Raw genomic sequence first — 25,036 nt, 5'->3', positions numbered from 1 at the left:
ACACGATTGTCAACGTCAAGCTTGGTTTAAAAAGCGAGCTTAAAGTGTGAGGCGATGAAGCGTTAGGGTTGTCACATTTTTTGCTCTGAGGCGACAAATCACGTGAAGCGTTTTCGCTTTAAGCCCGAAGCGCCATTGGTTTGAAGTGACGCTTCAGCCCAATCAGGTCATATTTAGGTTTTTAATTTAGGCCCAGTAGTCTCTAATAGGGTTTAACTCATATTTAGGTTTTTAATTTAGGCCCAGTAGTCTCTAATAGGGTTTAACTGAAGCCCACTACTTCTTTACCCTAAAAAAAAGAACATTAGTAAACATCTTCAGCCGCTCCCTCCATCTTCTCCATCGATTCTTCATACTTTCTCCAATAATCGACTTTAATTTATGTTTTAATTACATCTTTTATGTGTTAAGTGTGTTTTTTAATCATGTTTTTGTGTTTATTATTGAATAACAAGTAGAATATGTCATATTGATGTGTACAACTATTTTTTATTTTGAGCGCTTCGTATACGTGAAGCTCTCGCTTCGCGCTTGAAGCTTCGCTTAAAGCTTTTGGAACCAAAACGCTTCAGAGCGCCTCATGCTTTTTTAAACCAAGACGTCAAGATCTTCACCCTCTTTTGTATTCCTCATTTAAGCAATTTAACCCAGTAATTAACTAAAAAGTATAATTTATGAAGAGTTTTAAAGCTAATTAGTCCAACAAGCATTGTGATGGGTTAGAACTGATTCCAATAGATCAATCCAATATCTATATATGGTAAATATTATTGGTTAAACAGAGCCAAGAATGGGGGGGGGGGGGGGGGGGGGGAATACATGTATTTTTAGAAGGCAATTAAGTTAAGAGGCAAAAGCTGTCATTTCACTACTCATTTCCTCAAACTTTTTGGTGGGAATGGGAGTACAAAAAGAAAAACAATTGCCCCTTCAAGTTTATTACACACTGTACACAATTAAATAGATGGAAGTCCAAAGCAGGAGGAGCTAGAAACAAACTTTTGTACAATATTTATTGCCATTTCTGCAAATAATTGTTTCAGGGACATCTTCCAGTTCTTGATGACCATGATGATCTTACAAACACTGCATTCATCCATGTGGGTAAGTGATGAGTTTAGCTGTCAACAATAAGGAGGTATAAATGCCATTTAAGTTTTATTAAACATTTGAAAGAGAACCTTTATATAACAGTTTACCGTATTGGTAAAAGTTACTAACTTGTTAAATCTCAAACAGATAACTTCTAAACTTCAAATGTGAAGTTATAAATGATTCCTAATGATTTGACAATGATGTTTAAGGGTGGATGTTCTTACATAAACAAGACGTTATCCCATCTGCCACTGCACGCACAAAATAATTCCCGTTATATTTCAAAAATGAAAAGAAGACCATAGAGACAAAAAATGAGTTAAATAATGATAAAAAATGCATGTATAGAACACCATAAGGAAAAAAAGAATTGAAAAATAGTGAAGATCAGGTATACCTTAAGAGTTGGTTCACCTTTATTAGTATGTGAAGCCTGTTTTGCAGCTGCTTGCATCTGAGCTCGCGCAGCTCTACCTGCAGCTGATTGTGCAAATTGTTCTTGCCTGCAAATTCAGCCATCAAAAATAAGAATGCAAGGATTCAGTTATCATCTTGATTATCCATATGTCAAAATAGCTTTGAAAATTGGATCCAGTTTTTTCCAAATTGAAAAGCAACAACATCCCCATATCTGAAACTCAATATTTCCAAAAATCAATCACTTGTATCATGATCATACCGAAAAGTAACAAATCCGAATATCAAGACAACCGGCCTTAATAGCTAATATGTCCCGTGTGCAGGGTAAGACAGTGTTTGCTGATCAATTTTCAGTAACATTTACACAAGTTGTTCCGGACCGAAACCATGGTAAGAGAATTGACCAACATCCAACAAATATGGGGTTTATAGTCGTTTGATTATAGTAAAGTTAATCGTAAACGTCAAACTAACTATTTCTTCAAGCACCACTAACATCAATCATGAATCAAACTAATGTAAAAATATACCTAGGGCTCAAAACAATAAGTAATTAATGAAATTGAATGCTATCAGATGAAAACTGGAAATCAAACTATATGAAACAACGACTGATTGAAAGAGAAAGAGGAATAAATTGCCTTTTTTCGGCGGCTTCAGCGGCTTTAGCTCGAGCTTCTTGAGAAGCCCTGCGTTCTTCCTCCAATCTCTCCTGTTTGGCTAAACCTCCATCGAAGCAACCGAAGCAGCCCATCTCACGCAGAAATTGAGAATGTCGGTCAATTTGGATCGGGCGTGTAATATGGGTCTACTTGATCAAACAATTTTAGTTGCTTTCTACTTTTCTTTTCTAGTGCATTCATCTTTTAGACAATTTTAGTTTTTGTCCTTGGAGTTACCGTAATAAAAAAATTCGTCTTGTGATTTGATTTTTTCCAATTCTTATAAATACATTTTTTTTAAATCATAAAAACTAGATTTTACCCGTAACGCGCGTTGCCGCGGCAACATCACGTTTGTCACTTCGTTACACGCGTTACAATGATGACATTAACATTTGGTGCCCACGCATGATGTGACACGTTTTTTACTTTATCACACACGTTACGTTAGTAACATTAACGTGGCTAGGTAAAAAAAAGAGTATAATGTATCGCACGTTGAAGTGTAAAGTCGTAAAAGTAATTTAATCAAAAGAATTGAAGCGTTAGAGAAGATGACGTGCCCACGTGTGACGTAACGCGATTTTGACTTTATTACACACGCTATGCTAGTGAAATTAATGTGATTAGACATAGATAAAAAGGAGTATAATGTCTCGCATGTTGTAGTGTAAAGTCGTTAAGTGATTTAATCAAAAGAATTGAAGTGTTAGAAAAGATGAGGTCTGAAGTTATCAAGTAGAGATAAATGAGGGGCCAAAGTTGTTAAATATCAAAAGTTACGGATCAACGTGTCGATAATCTAAGAATCATTTTTTTTTGTCAAATGAACCTTTCAACAATATAGCTAGCGACACGACGCATTATGTGATGCGTTAAACATATGAAAACACGTGTTTCGGCGTATTCGATCTAACTCAGTGTAACCTATATATGCATTTCGGTTACAGTGTATAATGAAGACATTAACGTGTGGTATCCGTACGTGATATTACGTGTTTTTGACTTTGTTAAACACGTTACGGTCGTGACCTTAATGTTATTAGATATAGATAATATAAAAAAGACTATATCTTGAACGTAAATTAAAATTTAAGTTAAATAATAACAAAGATAGTATGTTTAATTGATTTGATTATTATTATTATTATTATCATTTATTGATACTGATTGAAATATGTAAACGAAAAAATCAAACTTCAAAGAAGTGAAGGAGGATTAAGCAAAGGGACACGCGTAAGATTATTGTTTTGTTGGTGGCCTTGTACGACTACATTTTGCTCACGTGATATATGCATGGTCTTGTCGTCTTGTGTCACCGACCTTTCATTTTAATAGTTATATAATATAATTGACTGTTTAAAAAAAGTAGTTCAACCAATATCTAATCTATACTATATTATAATGCATGAGGAAGGGGCATTTTAAGATACCCAAAAAATAAGAACTTTTCCCCCTCTTTATTTATAGAAAGACCCCTAAAATGAGGGTAGTTTGGTCTTTTAAACATTATTTATTTTTAGCCCCTAAAATTATTACACTTAAATCCTTAAGGTTTTAACAAAATTATAGATAATTAGTTACAATTCACCCCACCATAACAAACTTATAATTTTTTTACGTATCTTGACATATCTTATAAACTATACTGTTTAAAAAAAATCCAAAGATAGCATGACGACCTACACATTTTTGTCGACGTTTCGGTAGTTGTCTTGTTCAATATCGACGCACGGATTAAAAGGTACAAGTCGATTATGCGTTAATGTACAAGTAATTAATACTTGTGATCTAATGTGCCTAATCTACAAAAATCGGCTCATCTACGCAAACAAAAACAAAAGAAATTAAAAGTACCGTAACATAAAATGAAGATATTATGTGTCACATTTTATTTTATTATATCTTATAAAAACTTAAAACTAACCACAATAAACTTCCTAAATAATGGGGTGGCAAATCTAAAATTAAACCCTAATTCACTTCTATAGTTACTACTATAAATATAGCAGGACACTCCTATATCTATTGCTAAACAAAGTTAAAAAAAAAATGAATCCAGTTCTGAATTCAATTGTTGTGAAATGTTAGTTTTGTTATATCGCAACAGTGAATATTTTTTCTTTTATTTACTTTTATGTGAATGTTAACTTATTTGATTTTTCAAATTCAGTTGCATGATGAACATGCCAATTTAAACAATACATTTGTCGAACAAGCTTCTAAGGTATTGATTTTGCTGGTTTTAAGTATTATTTTGCGTATATCTTTCATATTAACATGTTTGTTATGTTATTATCTGTGTGTTTTATTGCAGGATGATGGTGATAAAAATATTGATATTATTTTTTATGGTACAATGTTTAGTCTATACAAGTCTAATCTTCAATGTGAATTTAGTGAAGCTATAATTTTAAGGTTTATTTAATCTTTTTTTAACTTTTGTATTCAATTTTTGTCATTTATAGGGATCGGAAGTTTGAGACTCAAAGTAAGAGATCCAACAGATTCTCTTAATGGAAATGGAGTGAGGTTATTAATTTAGACGATTCTGAGGACAATGACAAAGAAGAGGAATTAGAAGATATTGTCGATTCAAGCACAAACCAGAAAACCCGATTAAAAAAATGTCGAGTGTCAATTCAGAAACGGACAGATTTCCTGCAGTCTAATATGAAATCTATCAAGTGTTTTCATATATATATATATATATATATATATATATATATTTTTTCATTTTCAGTTGTTATGTTTGACCTAGACGTATGAATAAAGTTTATTTTATATTTGAACTTTATCTTTGGTGTTAATATAATGCAGTTATTAACCATATTAATAAAGTTCAAAATAAAGTTAATATCCTAAATTTATAAGTCAACTGAACTTATATAAGTTAATATCCTAAAGTTGCAATAAATAGATATTGTAGTTAGATATAGTAAAGCTGAAACTATAAAATATTGCAGTTATTTTTGGATATTAATCTAATAATTTGCATTTTTTAATTAAAAAGTAATAAAGTAATAAACTTTAAAGCTAAACTAAAAAACTGAACTTACTATGATATAAAGTTAATAAAAAAAATAATTATTTTTATAAACATTTTTATAACAAGTAATATAAATAAAATACTCCAGAAATTTACAATCTTTACTAGATAAATTCTAAACTGGGTTGCAAATTTTTAGGAATTATAAGCTCAACTATATTGCTATAGATAATATTAGTCAGTTCTAAAATAATTATTTACCAACTTAACTAGATACATAGTAGTAGATTGTGTTGCATATTTTTAGAGATTATTAGTTAAAAGTAGACTCATATAGATAAGATTAGTTAGGAACTAAAAATTTAACTTAGTATGATATAAAGTTAATAAAGATATAAACTCTTATCATCCTATTTTTTTATAAATACAGTTATTGAAATCTTATAAAAAAATATAAATTTTTTATATTTGTAAAAAAACCGAAGTTTAACAATTTAAGTTAAAGCTCTAAAACGTACTTACGAGTCAAATACTATTTTTTATTTTTATAAAAACGAAAATTTTAAACTTAAAGTTTATTGGATGGATACTATGTGGATATTTAGAAAAAGTTATGAACTTTAAAGAATAAAATTATACTTTATAATTTAACCAATAAAATAAACAAACTTTACAATTATAACAACTTATCTTTTATTTTTTGTCTTTTGATTATTAATTTTTATAAAAGAACAAAACTTTTACATATGTGTAAACTTATGACATATATCCACCACAATAATGTTATCATAAATATTATACGAATAAGAAAACTACCAGAAACGAGTGTCGCAATACAAAGTGTCGCCCCCGCTGCATCGCGCGGGCACCCTACTATTACTATATAATGCATAACAAAATAACATTTTAAGATTGTGTGCTCACCATCCGATTGTTTTGGGGTTTTGGAGGGTAAAGTGCACTCTAACCGAAATTAAACAAATCAAACAAAAACCCGTCAATCTAACTGAATAAATCAAACTGTCTGTGTTTCTGACCACATCACGCGAGCACTTTTTTAGTTTATATAATCCATATTGGCATTAAGAATTAAAAAATATAGAAATGACCTGACAAGTTATAAAGTGTAAATTGGTGAATTTTGGAAAACTTCAAGATACAAAGAACCGAAACATATTGTAATTGTCTTGTCCTTTGCCCGTTTGGTTCGGGGTCGTGTTTTGTAATGGTCTTTTGCCCTTTTGGTCGGAGGCGTTTTTAATGAAGTTCATTTTCCAAAAAAAAAAAAAAACAAAAAACAAAGAACCAAAACAACAAATAAAAGTTTAGTAAATTTAAAAAGAAAAAAAAGTTATGCACCTTAATGAAACTAGGGGTATTCGAGGCCACGCGTTGCGCGACGTGTTAGGTTAGCTTTATTTAGGTATGGTTGCAAGCAGCCAAGCATTCATCATGTTAGTAATACTGTGATTTATTTATTCAGGTATGGTTGCAAGTATTTATCATGTCCTTCGTTGTGATACAACCTGTGTAAGTACAGTTAACATAATAAATTATCAACAGTTCAAACATGGTTCTTTGTAACTACAATCTGAGCAACCGTTAGTTGGAGCAATATTAGCAGACCAATAACGTCCGATGCTTTGACCATTGACCCGCGTTTCGCCTTTCCCCATTCCCGTGAAGTCTATTGCAATTGGACCATCAGCAGCAAAAGCATCAAAGTTGGTCAGTTATAACATACTTGTTTAAGACATAAAACTCTTGTCAAAGTTTGCTTTTTTAGATAACTGACTTTGATATTACCTTGTACCAAGTCTAAGGTTGACTTTTAGGGGACCCTGAGATCCAAAGTGATGAACCACCAGTGTCCTACCCTAGTGCTTCTCCTTTGAATCCAACTCAATATGTCCATTGCTCAGATGAAAGGTCAACGACTAACCCATTTGTTAAGCCCCGGAGCTTCACTTGGCCCATAATACCAGTACCCGTTTTATTAAAAACCGTACCATAGTTCTATACTCATATTAAAATCTTTTATATGTACGAAAGTCAAACTTCATGTCCAACAGTCAAACTTAAGAGATCGAGTTTATATGAATCAAACTTGTTATTAATATATATTTTGAAAAAAAGGGGTGATAATATAACATAATTTTCATGTTGAAGTACTCGTTTGCTACAAAAGATGTAAATTCCAAACTCACAGCATCATATGGGGCCCGCCAAGCGAAAGCCACATGTTTAATTCTTTATAATCTGTCAAAAGCAAAACGTAAGCTTTTCAGACATTTTGTAGAAACTGAAAATGAAATCAAATTGGTGCATCCCCCTGTGCCAGGCTTATCTTGCTAAAGAATATCGGTTTGGCGATTTAAAGGTTTCCCTATCCTTTGCACCAACATATGAAAAGTTCTCAGCGAAGCAATGAAGTTTTGTTTCCGCTGAGGAAGCTTCCTACCAGGCAAAAAAAAAAAGTGCACTCAAAACATGTAGAGACTTGATTAATTCCTCGATTTTTTGAATGAAAGCACACATTGTTTCTCAAAAACCCTAACAATATACTTCTTCGGTCACTCCAAATCACATCACGATGTTCAGTTTCTGTGGTTGTAGAAGTTGCAAAAACATTTAGTAAATAATTTTGACACGCGTATCCATTCTATTAATTAATCAAAGGAACTAAGGGTGAAGGGGGTGCTCACCTAATAGGTGAGTCCCCTCTCTTACGTCAAACCAATCCCCGTGTGCCACGTCAACTCCCCTCTTAAACTCCCCTAACACCCCCATTTGATGGCGCCACTCCCCTATTAGGTGAATTGGGTTTTTTTTTTTTTAAAAAAAAAAAAAAAAAGGAAAGCATTGATTGGTTGAAAGTGGGCTGGCCCCACCACCTTTCCCCTCTCTCCTTCGGTGAGCCGCCACCCCCTTGCCTCACCGATTTGGGCTACCGCATGGTTGGCGGTGTGTTGCCGATCGGTTGTTTGGGTCACCGCATGGGGTTGCCGAAGGCACCCCGTGCACCCTAACAACTGAAAATACCTTATAAAAAGCCTAACCAGATAGCTGCTAAAATTGATTTACTAAGATGAAACACTGCAAATCGATTCTGAAGCTTAAATCACAATAAGACCAACAAAGGTAAGTCTGCATACATTTATTACGATTCTGGTATGAGGTGATGTTTCAGAATCCAGATATGTGTGCAGTCGGCTAAGGGTGCAGCTTTAACACCATTTGTTAATTAAAATATTATTATATTAAATTAGTTTCGAAATTGACCCGCACGATGAAACTCAGGACATGTACCTTACATACTTGTCCCCTTACATACATCTTACAACTACGAAGCTCACATAATAAAAAATACAATTTGCAATTAATAAAATCTTACCAGCAGCGGTGCTCTATACAATCTGATGCATCATTTGTAGTAACACGGTTGACACTCGTCAAGGTCTGAGCAATTTTGTTCTCTACATATGTGTCTTATTACCAGCAACACACAACTTTGAAAGTGATATGTTAAGAAATGCAACCTGCAATTAACAAAACTGACCCACTATCGCGACTGGCTTGGGTCTTTGATGTAAGGAAGACGACGAAATACTTCCCGCATACCAGAAGCGCCCTTTAGTGCTTCACAATAGCAGCGACATACGAAGACGAAGACGAAGTAAAAAGCAGATCCTTCGGAACACATGGTGCAAGAATAGACGTACGTCGACGTGCTTGCAGAAACGTTTGGTGCCCATCCTCATACTGCATGTACCTGAAAGATGACTATAACATAAAATAAATAAGTTATATGAAAAGTTATAAAATAAATATCAGCCTAAACACCAATATATAGAAGTTTGGATTTGCATTTAATTAATTATCTGATTATTTTTTTCCAACCCTTTTCTTGGATGTCGTTATCGATTAGGTTTTTTGTTCTTCATCTGAAAATTCATAACCTTCGGATTTTTTAAACTTTAGACTCTGGATTGCTGATCCCAGTTCATGGTTTTATGAATCTGCAGAAAGAATTGGATAATGTGTTCATTAGAGACTGCTTCGCTTCTCTTTTTTAGATTTTGATTCCAGTGATTATTAGTCTTAGTTTTACTTACTTTTTTGGTTAAAGTTTGGATCTTTGGGTGTCCCCAGTGAGGGTCAAAAGTTTTGACAACTTTTTACAATTATAATTTACTTTTGGAGCAAAGTATTTAGGAAATCCGTAAATATACATTTTGGATGAAATTTTGACCCGTTCAGCCCACATGCCCTCTTTCGTTTCATTATTTTTTCTTATTCTTTTTACCATTAGAGATAAATACAAACTGAGTCGGCCGCTAGCAAATGGGTCAAAGCCCTTGCTACTTTTTATCCAAATCAAAGCGAAGAGCTTCTTATTTTTTTTATAATGCAGAATATAGTTTCTTTGGGGCAAAAAAAGGTGGTGGGATCCTTTCCATTAGTGAAGTTCAAATAGAACAAAGTTAATTCTTAAGCATCCAACAGAAAATAGTATAGCTAATTATTTTTCCTTTGAAGCCACCAAACAATTCAATTAATCAACAATAATTGAAGTTATTATATCATTTCGAAGGTGGTGTATCTAAATAAAAAACAACAATTTGGTTTTTGATTCTACAGTAAATAAAAGTTATTTCGCAAGGCTTCAACCAGTGAATTTTGACATGTCTTCCTCACTTTCTTCACACAACAAAAAACAACTTTACTTTATATCACCTGTGAATGTTTTTCTGTCTAATTCTTATCATTTATATAAAGTATTTTGTAGAATCATGATAGCACTTCTTACACAATGGTTCCAATCATTACTATATGAGCCGATCTACCCAATAAATGGAGACATGCAGACCAAAAGTGCTTACCGAAATTGTCGCTGAAACACGATTCAAGTCTCTGAGGTTGTGGTGTTCAAGATCACCTTCAAGTCTCCCATTCCGTCTCCAGAATCGACCGATTAGAGTCACCGGTACAGCCGCCGGAACCATAGAACCCCCGGCCGTCAAGTTTGCTTTCAGCGACGATCGATAACATTATCGTCGGCCGGAGACCATTGTTGACCAGTAACAGAAACAAAGAAGACTTTATTTTTATTGAGACATTGTTTGCTTCATATTGAATACAAAGAGAACAATAACCACTTCTACTTATATTAATGAACAAGGATTTAAAAAAGGAAAATATAAGGAAAATATGGCTAATTCTTGGAGAAAGGGAAATACGGCTGTAATACTTGGAGGAAGGGAAAACATATTTGACCCTATAATCATGGAATATTCTAACACTCCCCCTCAAGTTGAATAGTGGTATTGCTAAAATTCAACTTGAATTGGTTTTGGTTTTGGATTTTGTTTTAAAAAAGGTTTTGTTTTGATTTGAGAATTTGGGTTTTGGGTTTTTTTTTTTTTTTTTTTTTTTTGTGGGGGGGGGGGGGGTTTGGTTCCCTTCAAGCTGAAAAACAACTTGGCCATTTGGGTTTTGGCATTTGGACTTTTTTTTTTTTTAAATTTGGTTTTGGTAAACTGTTTTGAAAAAATTTGGGTTTTGGGTTTCGTTTTTTTTTTTTTAAATATTTTTTTTTCCTTTTAAGGCACTTCATCTCTTAGGGCTTAGTGCCAGGTCCAAAGATTTCCTTCGGAAGCTTCATCACCACCACTCTTCCCGGCGTTGTCGTTAGTAGCACTATTGTTGCCTATGGCAATGGCAACCTTACCCTCTTGATTAGGGTTCTTGGTTTTGTGATTGTCACTCCACCAGTCAGGAAATCCCACGATTTTAAAGCACTGCTCTTTGGTATGTCCCCTCATATCACAGTGGGTGCACTTGAGGAGCGATTTATCTTTTTTTATTGGTGCTCCGTTCTTCTTTTCTGTCCTGCAATATCCTTTGGTTGCGAGGCCTAACCCGTCAGATTCGGTGGCTGAAAACCCAGCTCCGATGCCTTGTGTATCACTATGAGCCGCTCCTAGAATAGTTTGGTGGGCGGTTTATTTCCGAACAACAGCATAGGCCGTCTCTATAGATGGTAAAGGCTCCCACCGGAGTATTTCGCGCTTTATAGGATCATATTTTTGGTCGAGGGCACTTAGGAATTGAAAAAGTTTGTGTTCAGACCTTATTTTTGCGTAAGCCTTGATGTCATCCGGGCACTTCATGGGGTTAGGATCGATCCTTTCGATTTCTCCCCATATCCCTTGTAAGGAAATCCAGAAACTTTCCAGGGAAGCATATTTTGTTTAATCTCGTTGGCCCTGACATGGAGATTAAAGGCTTGCAATTTATCTTTTCCGCTGCTGTAAGTAACCACCAAGGCATCCCATAGCGATTTCGCCGTGGGAAACTCGGTTAGGTTGCCGGCAATTTGTGGTTCTATATTTTGTATAAGCCACGAGAACACAACCAAGTCGTCTTGTTCCCACTGCTCGAATTCTGCATCATCTTGATCTGGAGGGTTTGAGGTTAAGTGAGTTAAGAGGGCTTTCGATTTCCTGCCTATGGCGACCCGAATCATTCGGGTCCATAGGGCGTAATTCTGGTTATTGAGTTTGAAATTGATTTGTAAACTGTCTGACAATTTTGGGTTCTGAGGCTGGGAATTTTTTATCAGATTTGCGAGTTGTTTGGACAGGTCCGAACTCGAGCTATAATCGTTGGGCATGGTGGTTAAGGTTTGGATGGTAAACAAAGAAAAGGTACCAGGTAAGTGATGAGCAGATTGAGGTTTGAGGACCTTAACACTGCTCTGATACCATGTTGACCAGTAACAGAAACAAAGAAGACTTTATTTTTATTGAGACATTGTTTGCTTCATATTGAATACAAAGAGAACAATAACCACATCTACTTATACTAATGAACAAGGATTTAAAAAAGGAAAATATGGCTAATTCTTGGAGAAAGGGAAATACGGCTGTAATACTTGGAGGAAGGGAAAACATATTTGACCCTATAATCATGGAATATTCTAACAACCATAACCGCCGTGCGTCTCTCTATCTTACTCTGCCTCCGTCGCGCGCTCTCTCTCCCTCCGTCGCGCGCTCTCTCTCTATCTCTTTCTACCGCCGGTGGATTTGTTGATGTGTAAAAGAAAAGCGGTAAATACCCCCTGAAGTTTACTGATCATTTCATAGGTTTATTAATATAACTAGTTATTTTCCGCCCGCGCGTTGCGGTGGGATTCAATGACTACAAAAGGCGTGTCAGCAACGGCAAACAGATACCGAATATCAAAACATAAATAAAATGACATGGTAAGGATAGTCACTCCGTCATAAAAAACGATTTTAAATAACCTAATATATAATAATAGGACTCACACGTCCTACACGTTGGAAATTCGGTTGTTTTCAGTTCAGTTATTACGGTGCTAACACGTTAAAATATGGATGAGCCCGGTACCTGTAACGGCAGTGAAAGTACCGATCCAGAAAATCATCAAAATTAGGCACCGGGATTGAAAATGTTCGGTACTATACGGTATGGTATTTGAAGGTAAAAATCAATAAATACAGGTATGGTGCTAGACCGGTGTCGAACCGAAAGTAACGATTCTGAAAACGCCAAAAGGTGGGTACCAAATTGGTACCGAAAATGATTTGGTATAGTAGATTTGGTACCGATACGATACCGGTTCGTTTACAGGATTTGATACTATTTGCTCATCAATATTTTAAATATCCAAGTTAATTTTACATGCTACAATTCATTAATTACAGAAAGACAAAAAAGAAAGCAAAATAAGTTGTTGTGTATATAAAATCACATTCAAACGAAATACAGTTTACTTACTGTGTGTATCAAAAGTAATCTAAACGGTGCAATTACTTGCATTGCTGCGTTGCTATAGGATTTGATGAGCTCGTTACTAACCGGTACCGAAAATACTGGTACCAAAAACCCCAAAAGTGGGTACCGGTACCGAATATACCTAGTATGGCACGGTTCGGTACAGGTCGGTATTGGTACGACACCGGTATTTGAGGGTAAAAACCGGTGAATACCTGTACGGAGCCGGTACCAAAAATACACCGGTTTAGTAAATTTGAGACCGGTACCTATACACGATACCATTTGCTCATCTCTTAATCATGTTACTAATTTTAAATAATTCTAATCTAATTCTAATATTAATTTAATAATAAATCCACTGTTCATTCTGTTTCTTTTTTATCATATATAAGAGTAGGAGTTGTGTGGAAAGTCATATTTTCCTAGAAAGTCTAGGAAGCAATAGTATAGTGACATGTGGCAGGGATGTATTTTAACTAGAAGGGCAAACATGTAATTGCATATATTTTTTTTATTTTTGGTAATTATCTCAATTTATATATTTTTGCATGTTTCGTTTTTGTAACTGATTTCTATGCATCAAATTCGGGATTGTAGTTTCTTTTCAATCCAAATATATTCCAAATTCCACGAACACGAAACACACATCTATATATTATAATCCGATCATTCTATTATTCACTAGCAAAGTTCTTATTCTATATTTTTTAAGTCTGAAAGATCATGGCTTCGAACACCCTCGCTGATGGTGGAGATGGTAATTGCAGTTACTTTTTTAGCAGTTTGTCTTGTTTTACTATAACCTTTAGTCAAAATATTCAGATTGTTCTTCATGCTGTGTTTTAACAGCAGAGTTATTGAGCTTTAGTAAGTACATAAGATTACACATGGTTTTTCCTAATCTTGATGCTGTGTTTTAACAGCAGAGGTCACCTTGTTAAAATCCACAGTTGTTTTTTACGAGCAAAACCATCAAGCTTTGTTATTGGTGATGTGTTTTAACAGTCATACAGATTCTTATTGCATGTGTTTTAACCGTATTGTGTTTAACAAGTTTCCTGTTGTAACAGATATTGAGGTTGTAGTCAACGTTTTATATAAATCATCTGAATGTTGTCTTTTAAATAGTGTTGTGTTTTAACAGTTATTGAGTCTGAAGACAATTTTTTTTTAATGTTACAAATTGGATGTTGTGTTTTTTAAAGTAATGTGTTTTACTAGTTATGTGTTCTAATTTAGTTTCTCATTGAATGAATGTGTTCTAAATGTACTGTGTTTTACTAGTTATGTGTTCTAATGTAGTTTCTTATTGAATGATGTGTTCTAAATGTACTGTGTTCTACTAGTTACGTGTTCTTATTGGATGTTGTGTTTTAAAAGTAATGTGTTTTACTAGTTATGAGTTCTTTTTTGTAGTTTCTTATTAAACGATGTTTTTTAACTGTAATGTGTTTTACCAATTAGGTGTTTCAACAGTTGCTGAGGTTGTGGCAAACCATCATCATGTTATTGGTGTTGTGTTTTAACAGTCATACATGTTCAGGGTGTTTTTGTTCATTGTTTCAAATGAGTTGGATGATGGTTTGTAGTCCGAAGGTCACCCCTTTTTTACATAGTTGAATGGTGTGTTCTAAATTCCATAGTTGCAGTTTTTTGTTAATGTTTATTTAAACTCTTTATGTGTAAACATCAGTTTGTTATATGTGATGTGTTTTCAACAGGTGTTGAGTTTGATGTGAATGTTTTTTTATAGGTTCACCTTTTATCATTGATTCGCTGTTTTTTAAATTGCATTATGTTTGGTTAGTAATGTGTTTTATACCCTTTTTTTGTCATGTGTAGTAGATGCACCTAATTGCCAATTACGTGGTGTTGAACAAGTTTCTCCAAACACTGGAACGAAGAGATATATTCCGGATTCACCCTCTTCGTTGACGCCAGCAGAGGGAATGTTATTCGACACAGTTGATGACGCATATAACTTTTATAAAACTTACGCAGAAGCGGGAGGTTGGACTGTAAGGAAGGGCACACAGCACGAGAACCGTGGTATTGTTATAAACAAGTACTTTTTCTGTTCAAAGGAGGGTCAAAAAGACTTTCGACCAGTTGATACTTTAGTTGAACAGCCGTCCGATAGGTGGGTACGTAGGGTACCATCCAAAAGGACCGGATGCCAGGCTGCGATCAGAATAAAACTTATCGATGCTAAGAAGTATTTGCTTTATCATTTTATAGAGGCGCACAACCACGATTTTGTGCATGAAGAAGATTTACATCTTCTCAAGGAAAACAGGGGTATTAATCGTGCACACGAAGAGATGATAAACAAGATGTCACATCTCAACATCGGGCCTGTTCGTGCATTTAACATTATGAAGGAAGTGTATGGTGGGTTCGACAAAGTCGGTGCTACCAAAGTCGATTTTAAAAATTTCAAGAAAGAGTTAAATCTTTTTATCGGAGAGTTTGATGCGGAAATGTTTGTCAAGCGTCTGATGAGGAAAAAGGAGTTTTTACCGAACTTCTCTTGTGAATATGAAACCACAGACGAAGGTGTGTTGAAGTGCATTTTTTGGGCCGACGAGGATATGAAGAGAAATTATTATATGTTTGGGGACGTTATATCATTTGATGCTACATACAAGCGTAACAAGTAACGATGAGTTTATTTTTTTACATATTCATTGTGTTTTAAATCTTACTGTGTTATAAATACATCATGATTTTTTTTCATCGCTGATTGTGTGTTTTTTTAAAGGTATAACATGATGTTTGTCCCTTTCACTGGGATTGATAATCATAATAGGAACGTGACACTTGGTGCTGCAATTCTCGGTTCGGAAACGGCAGAGACGTATAGCTGGTTACTTAGGGCGATCAAGAACGCATACGGGTACGCGCCTCCTGTAATCGTTACTGACCAAGACCCTGCGATGAAAAGGGCTATAGCTGATGTTTGGCCTGAGTCGAGGCATCGGTTATGTATGTGGCATATCATGGATAAACTCACTACAAAGGTCTGGGTTTTATATAGCAGGGTTTTATTTTTTTATTTTTGTGTGATTTGTTCTGTGTTTTAAATTTTTTTTTTTTTTTGTCATTCACGATACAATGTGCCATTTTAGGTCGGGGCTGCCCTATGTTCAAATACAGATTTCAGGAAAAGATTGTCTGCAGTTGTTTGGACTGATTCTCTATTGCCCGAAGCTTTTGAGGCTGAATGGGCCGCTATTATTCATGATTTCGGTTTAACCGACCATGAATGGCTGACGTATATATATGGGCTACGTGAATCATGGATTCCAGCTTACTATCGTGAAGAAGAAATGTCTGGTCTTATGCGGACATCATCTAGGTCCGAAAGCGAGAATCACTTTTTTGGAAAAATTAGCAATCCAAAGTGCACGTTAGTTGAATTTCTTAGCCACTTTGATACGGCTATTGAAGCGCAAAGGCATGAGCACCGAAAAAACGATCATGACACTCGATACACCAACCCTGGAGAGTGGAGTGATTTTGTTCTTGAGAAGCAAGCAACTCAAATATATACTAGAACTTTATTTTTGGATGTTCAACTCGAGATTCAACATGCTATTCATCGTTGTACGAGTGTCAGATTAGATCACGTCGGTGATTTCATTAAGTTTTTTATAAAGGATCTCGATCAGCCATGTTCTTCGTTCTTCGAGGTGATTGTTTATTTTTCTTTATGTGTTCTTATTTTTTGTTTATTATTTATTTGTTTATGAACTGTGTTTTATTGATATTAAATGTTACAGGTTATGATACGCGAGGAGGATGTTACTGTTAAGTGTATCTGCAACAGGTTTGAGCAGTTTGGGCTGTTGTGTAGTCACATTTTTTGCGTGTTACGGATTCTTGATATAAGGGAGTTTCCTAAACAATATATATTGAGGCGTTGGACGCGTGAAGCTGTTCCAAATAGTTCCCCCGGGTCCATTCTTACGGATGGTGGAGATCCAGATCGTAGTGACGAGGTTAACCGGTGTGTTCGGGAGATTAGTCACGCAACGGAGTATGTCGTGAACAAGTTGATTTCAAAATTTGATAAGTTGTCTGATTTTCGAGACCATATCAAGCAGTTTATGTCAGTCGCGGATGAAGCTCAAATAAATGCACCTCCCAAGACACGACGTAATCGATTTGCTGAACTGCTAGGAGTTGCTCCAGAGAGCACGACCACTATCCGTGTTCCAGTTGGTACCAGGTTCAAGGGCTGTGGTTCTCATAAACGCCTTAAATCTCAAAAGGAGCGAGCCATAAGTCAGGCCGGAAGTAAACGTCGTCAATGTTCATTATGTAAAAAATACGGTCATAACAGAGTAACGTGCTGGAAATACACCGTGGCTGGGGCTGAGGCAGGTTCTTCGCGGAATGCTGGAGGTAATGAAGACACAATTCCTGAAGGAGATGCAGCTATGGTTGTTCAAGGTGATGGTACTGGATTGAATGATGATGATGATGTGTTTTACACATCTGGAAACGATGCAGATATGGACGATGAGGAGATGGCATAGTAGGATCTTTTTTTATCAATATTCTAAGTATTTTGCTGAACTATCCGTTTTTCAGTTTTATTTTTTTATCGTATGTTTGTTTTGGGATTTGGTTTTGGTGAATTTAAGACTGATTTGTATTCGACATTTTATGAAAATCGTTGCTTTTGTGTTTTAGTTTTAAGCTCTTTATTTAGTAGCCATCTGTGTTTTACGGGATTCTTGATTTGTTAGTGGCTTTGGCATATTGTTTACTTCGTTAAAAATGTGTTTTAAACGTGTTTTAATCCATAAATGTTAATGTGTTTTACTAGCCATATGTGTTTTATACGATTTCTGATTTGTTCGTGGTTTTGGGTATACTGGTTACTGTGCAACAAAGTGTTTTACATGTGGTTTTAACTATAAAGTGCAGTCTTTCAACTGTGTTTTAAGTATTAACTTTGTTCCAGACAAAACACAAGCCTTTTAAATGTTAATGTGTTTTAACATTTTTAATTTGGATTATGTTCCTTAGAATCCATCCGCCTATTATACGTAATGTGTTTTCACAGATATTCGAACCTGAAGTCATTCTTTTTTATACTTGAAGGTTTTTGTAAACTATTTAGTTTCTTTTATTGTTTTAATATTCGAAGTTGAAGTCAATCTTTTTAATACTTGAAGGTTTTTGTAAACTCTTTAGTTTCTGTATTGATATTAATGTGTTTTAAGTTTGTTTTAAGGTATAGATGCTTGATGACATAGATAGGTTGGTTCCCAGATCACATTATTGGCACTGTGTTTTAAGTATCTAGACTGTGTTTTAATAGGTCATAGAACTGTATGTCCTTTGTAGATTGAAACAAAGTAATAATATAGCCATAAATTCACAAGGTTGAAGAGGTTCAAAGTTAACATATTCGTACTTGTTAAAGTCACTGAGATAACTGAACAAAACGGTTAAACTGGGTTTTAAGAAAATCAGTGCACAATACGTCAACAAACTACCGCTAACAAAGTTTTTTTTTTCGAGAACATGTCATTTTAAGCTAGTTATCCAATCTTGCAAGGATTGTGTCATAGGCTTTTGCTTCTAGCCTCTTTTTTTCATCCGCCGACAACTTGTTATATTTAGCAACCTCAGCTTTAACAAAACCTCTGTACTCGTTTCCTTCACTTAGGAGCATCTTCGTAATGTACTTACGCCGCAGATCATCAATCTCTTTGCTCTGCTTGTATGAAATCTCACCCGCATCAGTGCACTCATTTGAGAATCCGCATTCCCAACCTTTTCCAGATACGCCCTTGTATGTTTCCATATGGCGCATCAGGAAGACGCCACAATCGATTACATTATTTTTTGTACGCCATGGCATTTCCAATCGTACCGGCTCAACTTTATCGATCACCCCGCCTGCCGGATGCCCATTTTTTTCCAAGTACACCGATAAAGCATCACGCTGCACGATAAACACTTTAAATCAGCGCTTGTGTTTTAAACTGAATGCATTAAAATGATCAACGTAATTAACAAAGAGATAAATTTAAATTTCTGACTTAGTGTGTTTTAAGCTCTTAATACCGTTATTATGTATAGGCACAATACTGTAGTAAAGTAATAAAGTAATACACATGTAGAGGCACAATACAACGTAGAATTAAGTAACAGTGTGTTTTAAGTTAATATTATATGTTATTATGTTTTACACTGTGTTTTAAACATTCACTAGTGCTGATAACGTATCATTCATTTTATCAACTGTGTTTTAGCACATTAAACTTTTAATTCTCATGAAGTGGGTTTTAACACATTAAGTAACAGTTTAAGTAACAGTTTAATGTGTTTTAACACATTAAACTTATAATATCATCATTTAGAGTCATTTTATTATCACATGTGTTTTAACATCAAACCTTATTCATCTATCCGAACACCTTTTGTAAACATTTTTTTTTTGCAGTTTTTAATTTTTTGTAATCGAATGGCATGCATTTATATAACACAGGACTTTTGTATTTTATATATAGACGGGCGTACCAATTTTTCCGGCCTTTTTTTGTATTTCGCTTGCATTGAGACTTCCTTAGCGCTGTTGTCCAAAACTTCTACCTTCATGTCCCTTAAATTAAAGCATACACAATAGAAATGAGCTTCGTGTAAGACTGGTACAAAGATGAGGGCATGTTCAGGTATCTTTTTGACATCAGCTGAAACTAAAACCGGTTCCATGTTGTCTCCGAACGTTTTTGCTCTTGATTTTGCATTTTTAATGTAGTCGTCTTCATTCTGCATTTCAAATTAATCGTGTTAAACAATATTACTAAAGTTGACAACTTAAATTGCAATTCCAATATGATCAGCCTTACCAACATATTTACTGAACAGAACAGGCGTGTGATGCTCCCCTTTTGCTTGAATTTTTCTTCGTAATTCAACAAATCCGCCCACGCGCTTATTACCAATATGTGCACCTCGATTCCCGGCAATAATGATTCGAGCGGAGATCTCATCACCGGCACTCCTTTCTTAGTTCTAAAGACAACATCCCTAATGTATACAAATGTGTTTTATTAAATGTGTTACAATTTATTCATCAGAATCTGTTTCAAACTATTGTGTGAAAATATTATTTGTAGAAACATTCTTAAATTAAAGTGCATGTTGATAACATACCACATTGATCCCCAGGCTGAGAACATGTATGAGCTGACGGAGAGCTCAGCGTTTTCAAGCTTTGCCTTAATCGACACTGCCCGCTTCACGTAAGGAGACCTTAGAGCATCGGTCAACTCTGTTTGTCTTTCCGGTCTTATTTTCGGCTTTCCAAGGTCCAGATCGTGTATAAGCTGCCCACGTCTAATCGTATATTCGTACTCCTCCTGTGTTTTCTGGGAGATTGGTGTGACGGCGAGTGCAGTCTTCTCCATTTCTTCAACCTGAGTCTTCTGTGCGGGCGGCTCAATTACTGCAAGCTGAGTCGTCTGTGTGGTTGTCTTGTCAACCGTCTTGCATACCTCTTCTGCCAATGAAGGTGTCCACTGCGACAACTGTGACATATCCAAATTCTCCTTATTTGCCTCTTTTTCCGGTGTTTTATCATCAGGAGTCTGTGGCTGTTTGGTTGTCGTACACGGTGATCCGACCTTTTTCAACTTATCTGTCCACAATTTGTGTACTTCTTTGATTTTTTCACTTTGGGGGTACAATTGGAAACCTTCTGTAAAAGTGTCGGTTATCCTTTTTACACATTCGTCGAATTGATTCAAGAACACCTCCAACATTCCCGCATGTACCTGAATTACATCATACACACTTTATCATATTCTTATTTCTCCAATTATGCAACGTGTTTTTACCAGAGTTATAATGTGTTTTTTCCTATCAATATTTGTGGTTCTTTTTTAATTTTTTTTGTTATTTGTGTTTTACCTACCAGCAGTGTGTTTTAGCAATCAGAAGGTGTATTAAATCAGCATTTGTGCTAGTTCCTAATCCTGCAATATGTTTTTACCATTATTAAAGTGTTTTACCATTTTGGAAAATGATATTTACCAATCATTAGTTTGTTTTTTTATTATGCTCATCAGTATTCTGTTTTACCAATAAATAGTGTGTTTTAATAATTCCAGATTCAGTTTTTTGGTATTCTGAATGTGTTTTTTAGCAAACAGAATGTGTGTTTTAAATGATCAGGCTGTTAAACCTGTAATGTGTTTTACCATTCTTAAAGTTTTTTACCATATTGAAAAATGATATTTATAAATCATTATTTGGTTTTTATATTTTTTCCATCATTATTCTGTTTTAACATTTAGCAGTGTGTTTTACTAATACCAAATATGGTTTTTAGGTATTATAATGGTTTTTACCATTATTAAAGTGTTTTACCATTTTGGAAAATGATATTTACCAATCATTAGTTTGTTTTTTTATTATGCTCATCAGTATTCTGTTTTACCAGTAAATAGTGTGTTTTAATAATTCCAGCCTGATCATTTAAAACACATTACAGGTTTAACAGCCTGATCATTTAAAACACACAGGTATTCTGAATGTGTTTTACATTACAGGTATTCTGAATGTGTTTTTTGGTATTCTGAAAGTGTTTTTTAGCAAACAGAATGTGTGTTTTAAATGCTCAGGCTGTTAAACCTGTAATGTGTTTTACCATTCCTAAAGTGTTTTACCATATTGAAAAATGATATTTATAAATCATTATTTGGTTTTTATATTTTTTCCATCATTATTCTGTTTTAACATTTAGCAGTGTGTTTACTAATACCAAATATGGTTTTTAGGTATTATGATTGTGTTTTAAGATGTTAAGTATAAATACTTGGAAAATTAAAAGATTACCTCGTCGCTTTGTGTCGCTGGTGTCGATCCATATTGAGATGCCATAGATGAGCTAATTCCCGGCTGACTTTGTTGTGTTTGTCCCCACTCGCCGGTTTCTCGGTAGTATCTTTCTATATCAGATGTATCTATAAAAGGCACTCGTTCCTGGCCAGCTTCTTCATTCATGCAATCTGCGAAATCGGTATGGAAACCCGCATTAACCGGGATTTCATCTACAACACGCGCATTTTCCGGGCCACTTTCATTACAAACTTTCTTCTTCCCAGCTTCTCCGGCTTTCGGCAGTTGCTTTTCAGTCTGTTTTTTTTTCGGTACCGGTGAGACCGGAGGTTTACCATGTGTTTTACCGGCCGGCTTCACAACAGATTTTTTCCTTTTTTCCGGAACACATTTGGTAATGTGTTTTTCAGCCTTGGGTTCATCTTTTTGCTTTGTTTTCACTACTTCTGCTTCGATGTCATCATCACTCTTTTTTGCAAATGGATACCTTTGTTCCGGTTGCAACTCATACTCTTCCACTAAGATTTGATCTAATCTGACCGAGTCCAACTTTATGCTTACTGCCTCGATATCGTCATCATTGATATCTTCGATGAGATGCGTTGCTCTTTGTTCACCTTCTTTGTATATCTTCTGGTCACGTATCAACGCAGCCTGTAAAAAACCAAATAACGAAACTGACGTCAGATGTGTTTTAAAGTTTTGGTATACTTCAGGTTGTGTTATATCACCTATAATACTGTTTAACTTTTCTTAGAATGTGTGTTGATGGTTTTTATATACATAATGGTCTTCAAAATATGTTTGTGAGTATTGTTGGTGCGTTACCATTTTTTCGAATACAACATTAATGTGTTTTACCAAAAACAGATGTGCTTTAAAGCACATTAATTTTTGTTTTGACTTAGGAAATTACATATGTATTTAGAACATACCACTAGCAATGGCATTGGTCCAAGGAAGGGCTCCTTTGGTGTCCATGCTTCCACCGTTCGATCCAGACATCTGATCATGTACTCACACCAGTTAAAACTTTTGATATCCTTCCCTCGACGCAAGGCTGGTAAAAACTTCATATTAATTGATGAATTCGTAGTTGTCTCTCCCAGAAGTGTGTTGTAGAACAACAAAAAGTTCAACACAAAGATCCTTCCGCTAGCTTGTTGCCCCTTCATGTATGTTTTGAATTGAACAGGCGTCAAGCGTGCAGGATCACTTTCGAATTGTCCTTTCCATTCTGCCACAACCTCGTGGAAATCAGCCCTTGCTCTCCCTACTTCCTTTATTTCTTCATTCCCTCTCGGTACTCCGAACACATCGTGCACCAATTCCTCTGTTATTTGAATGTGGTGGCTACCGCAATTCAAGACCCGTGTTTTAGTGTCGTAATTATTTACCAACCACCAACTCAGACTTGAGGGAATCTGACCCATTCGAAAGCTAAGTATTGACCCGAAACCTATGTTTTGGACAGCCCCCCGTTGATTTTCGTTCAAAGATTCCACTAACTCCCCCATGTGCTTAAGAGCCAATCGCAAAGTTAGTTTCCCATCAGCAAGTGGTATGTAATTCTTTACCGGTTGTCGCTTCTTGCGTGTTTTAGAGTCTTTGATTGATGTAGCATCTGCGGGTTGTTGTGTTTTCTCAACAACTTGTGGACCCGCACCTGACCTTGTTTTTTTCCAAGGTGGGTTGTCAAAATCATCATCAGAATCGTCTATTGTCGTACCTGACAAAACACCAATATACCAAGCCGGTCAGCAAGTCAGTCTTTTAAGTATCTGAAATTTAGTTCTTAATATTAAGTTTACCGTGTGCTGCTTCTTTAATCGGCTTAACTGTTTGTACATTCGCAGCTTTCTTTTCATCCGGTATGATTCCAGCCTTTTTGTGCTTCCTCTTCTTACCGGTATTGTTTCCCTTTTTGATTGTGTCGGCTGATTTAAAGCCCGTAAAATTCATTAGTATTATGCTGTTGTGTTTTAACTCATTAAACATATGGTTTCACGTTTGTTCATTTAACTTACATATGGGAATTTCACTTTTTTCGTTTGGTTCCGACTGTAATACGACATTTGTATCCATTACGTTCGGAAAGAGATGTGCAATGTCAGACAGAAGGGTACCGGCAGGCGGTTGTTGTGTGGACGATACTTTGTTGTCTATTGTTTCTTTATGTTTTTTAACACGCTCAACTGTTTGTAACAAAAAATAACACAACTGATCAGACAGGTGGCCATATAAGTTACCCCCCCCCCACACCCTTAACTGCCACAATTAACCGTACCCTGTAAAGGTGATCCTTCTTCTGTGTCTGATTCATCCAGTATTATTGGCTTGTCCGGTGGGTTTCCGGGTACCCTTGAAAGCCATTTTCCTTTTATTCTCTCACTTTTTCTCCGTTTGACTGAAAACACATCTTTATTATTTATAAAACACATTTCTACTGCCTTATCTAATAAGTTAACCTTAAAACAAAGCATGTTCACCGTAAACTTATAACCAAAATGACCTTAAAACACATATGCTTTAGGCACACCTCTAATAAAAAACCCATTAACAAAAACAGTTTTTGGATAACACATCATTAACCTAACCGTAAAACACAACATGCTAAAACATTCCAATAAAACACATCTTGTTCAAAACGTGTAAATCAAACATATTTTTTACGTAAAAAGCACTTACAGGCTGACAGTAAAACACATCTGCGCTGTTCAAGTAACAGGCTGACATTAAAACACATTTCAAGTAACATAATCATTAACAAACACAGTTTATGGAGAACCCACCACACAACCTATCCTTAAAACACATTATCTTTACACCTTTCCCATAGTACATAAAACACATTTGTCCATTGAAACCATCTAACTGCCTAACCTTAAAACACATCACTGGAAACACACCCATAAAACACATTTGGGGCAAAATCATTAACACAGAGAATTGGTCCACACACAACTCACACTCAAAAATTGATACTCTACACAGAGTGTAAAACCTATACAAACATTCCATATCACACATAACCAACAACAAAAAAATTAAAACAAAAAAAACACAGTCATCCCCAACAATCGGAAATCATACTCACATTTTTTACTCTAAAACACATACCTAAGGTTCTCGCTACTACAACTTTGCTCCCGGATACTGGGTTTTCACTTTCACCGACTTTGATTTTGCTGGAATCCAT

The 25,036-nt window shown here is 35.3% G+C and overlaps 3 protein-coding genes across 4 annotated transcripts; 1 reads left to right on the top strand and 2 right to left on the bottom strand.

Moving 5' to 3' along the window:
* Positions 1–838: 838 nt before the first annotated feature.
* LOC110879355 lies at positions 839–2,341 on the bottom strand. Of its 2 annotated transcripts, none has more exons than XM_022127804.2 (4): positions 2,157–2,341; positions 1,493–1,598; positions 1,320–1,346; positions 839–1,121 (listed from the first exon to the last, which is right to left on the bottom strand). In XM_022127804.2, the coding sequence occupies exons 1-3, from the start codon at positions 2,267–2,269 to the stop codon at positions 1,332–1,334; spliced, it is 234 nt and encodes a 77-aa protein (XP_021983496.1). In that variant the 5' UTR covers positions 2,270–2,341; the 3' UTR covers positions 839–1,121; positions 1,320–1,331. The 2 variants fall into 2 exon arrangements, with proteins under 2 accessions (XP_021983496.1, XP_021983495.1); XM_022127803.2 differs by having other exon boundaries at positions 839–1,086; positions 2,157–2,340.
* A 12,169-nt stretch (positions 2,342–14,510) lies between these two features.
* LOC110876661 (protein FAR1-RELATED SEQUENCE 5-like) lies at positions 14,511–16,438 on the top strand. Its single transcript, XM_035977108.1, has 5 exons — positions 14,511–14,556; positions 14,818–15,631; positions 15,737–15,995; positions 16,104–16,333; positions 16,426–16,438. Exons 1-5 carry the CDS (start codon positions 14,511–14,513, stop codon positions 16,436–16,438), a joined length of 1,362 nt encoding a protein of 453 aa, XP_035833001.1.
* Positions 16,439–18,526: 2,088 nt separating this feature from the next.
* Positions 18,527–25,036, bottom strand: LOC118481819. Its single transcript, XM_035977107.1, has 10 exons — positions 24,958–25,036; positions 24,125–24,244; positions 23,865–24,032; positions 23,649–23,774; positions 22,773–23,566; positions 21,835–22,491; positions 20,152–20,771; positions 19,845–20,025; positions 19,516–19,764; positions 18,527–18,937 (listed from the first exon to the last, which is right to left on the bottom strand). Exons 1-10 carry the CDS (start codon positions 25,034–25,036, stop codon positions 18,527–18,529), a joined length of 3,405 nt encoding a protein of 1,134 aa, XP_035833000.1.

The sequence above is a fragment of the Helianthus annuus genome, chromosome 9 (assembly GCF_002127325.2).
Source record: "Helianthus annuus cultivar XRQ/B chromosome 9, HanXRQr2.0-SUNRISE, whole genome shotgun sequence".
Lineage (NCBI taxonomy): Eukaryota > Viridiplantae > Streptophyta > Magnoliopsida > Asterales > Asteraceae > Helianthus > Helianthus annuus.
The sequence above is the reverse complement of the archived record's forward strand: the minus strand, read 5'-3'. Positions and strand labels throughout refer to the sequence as shown.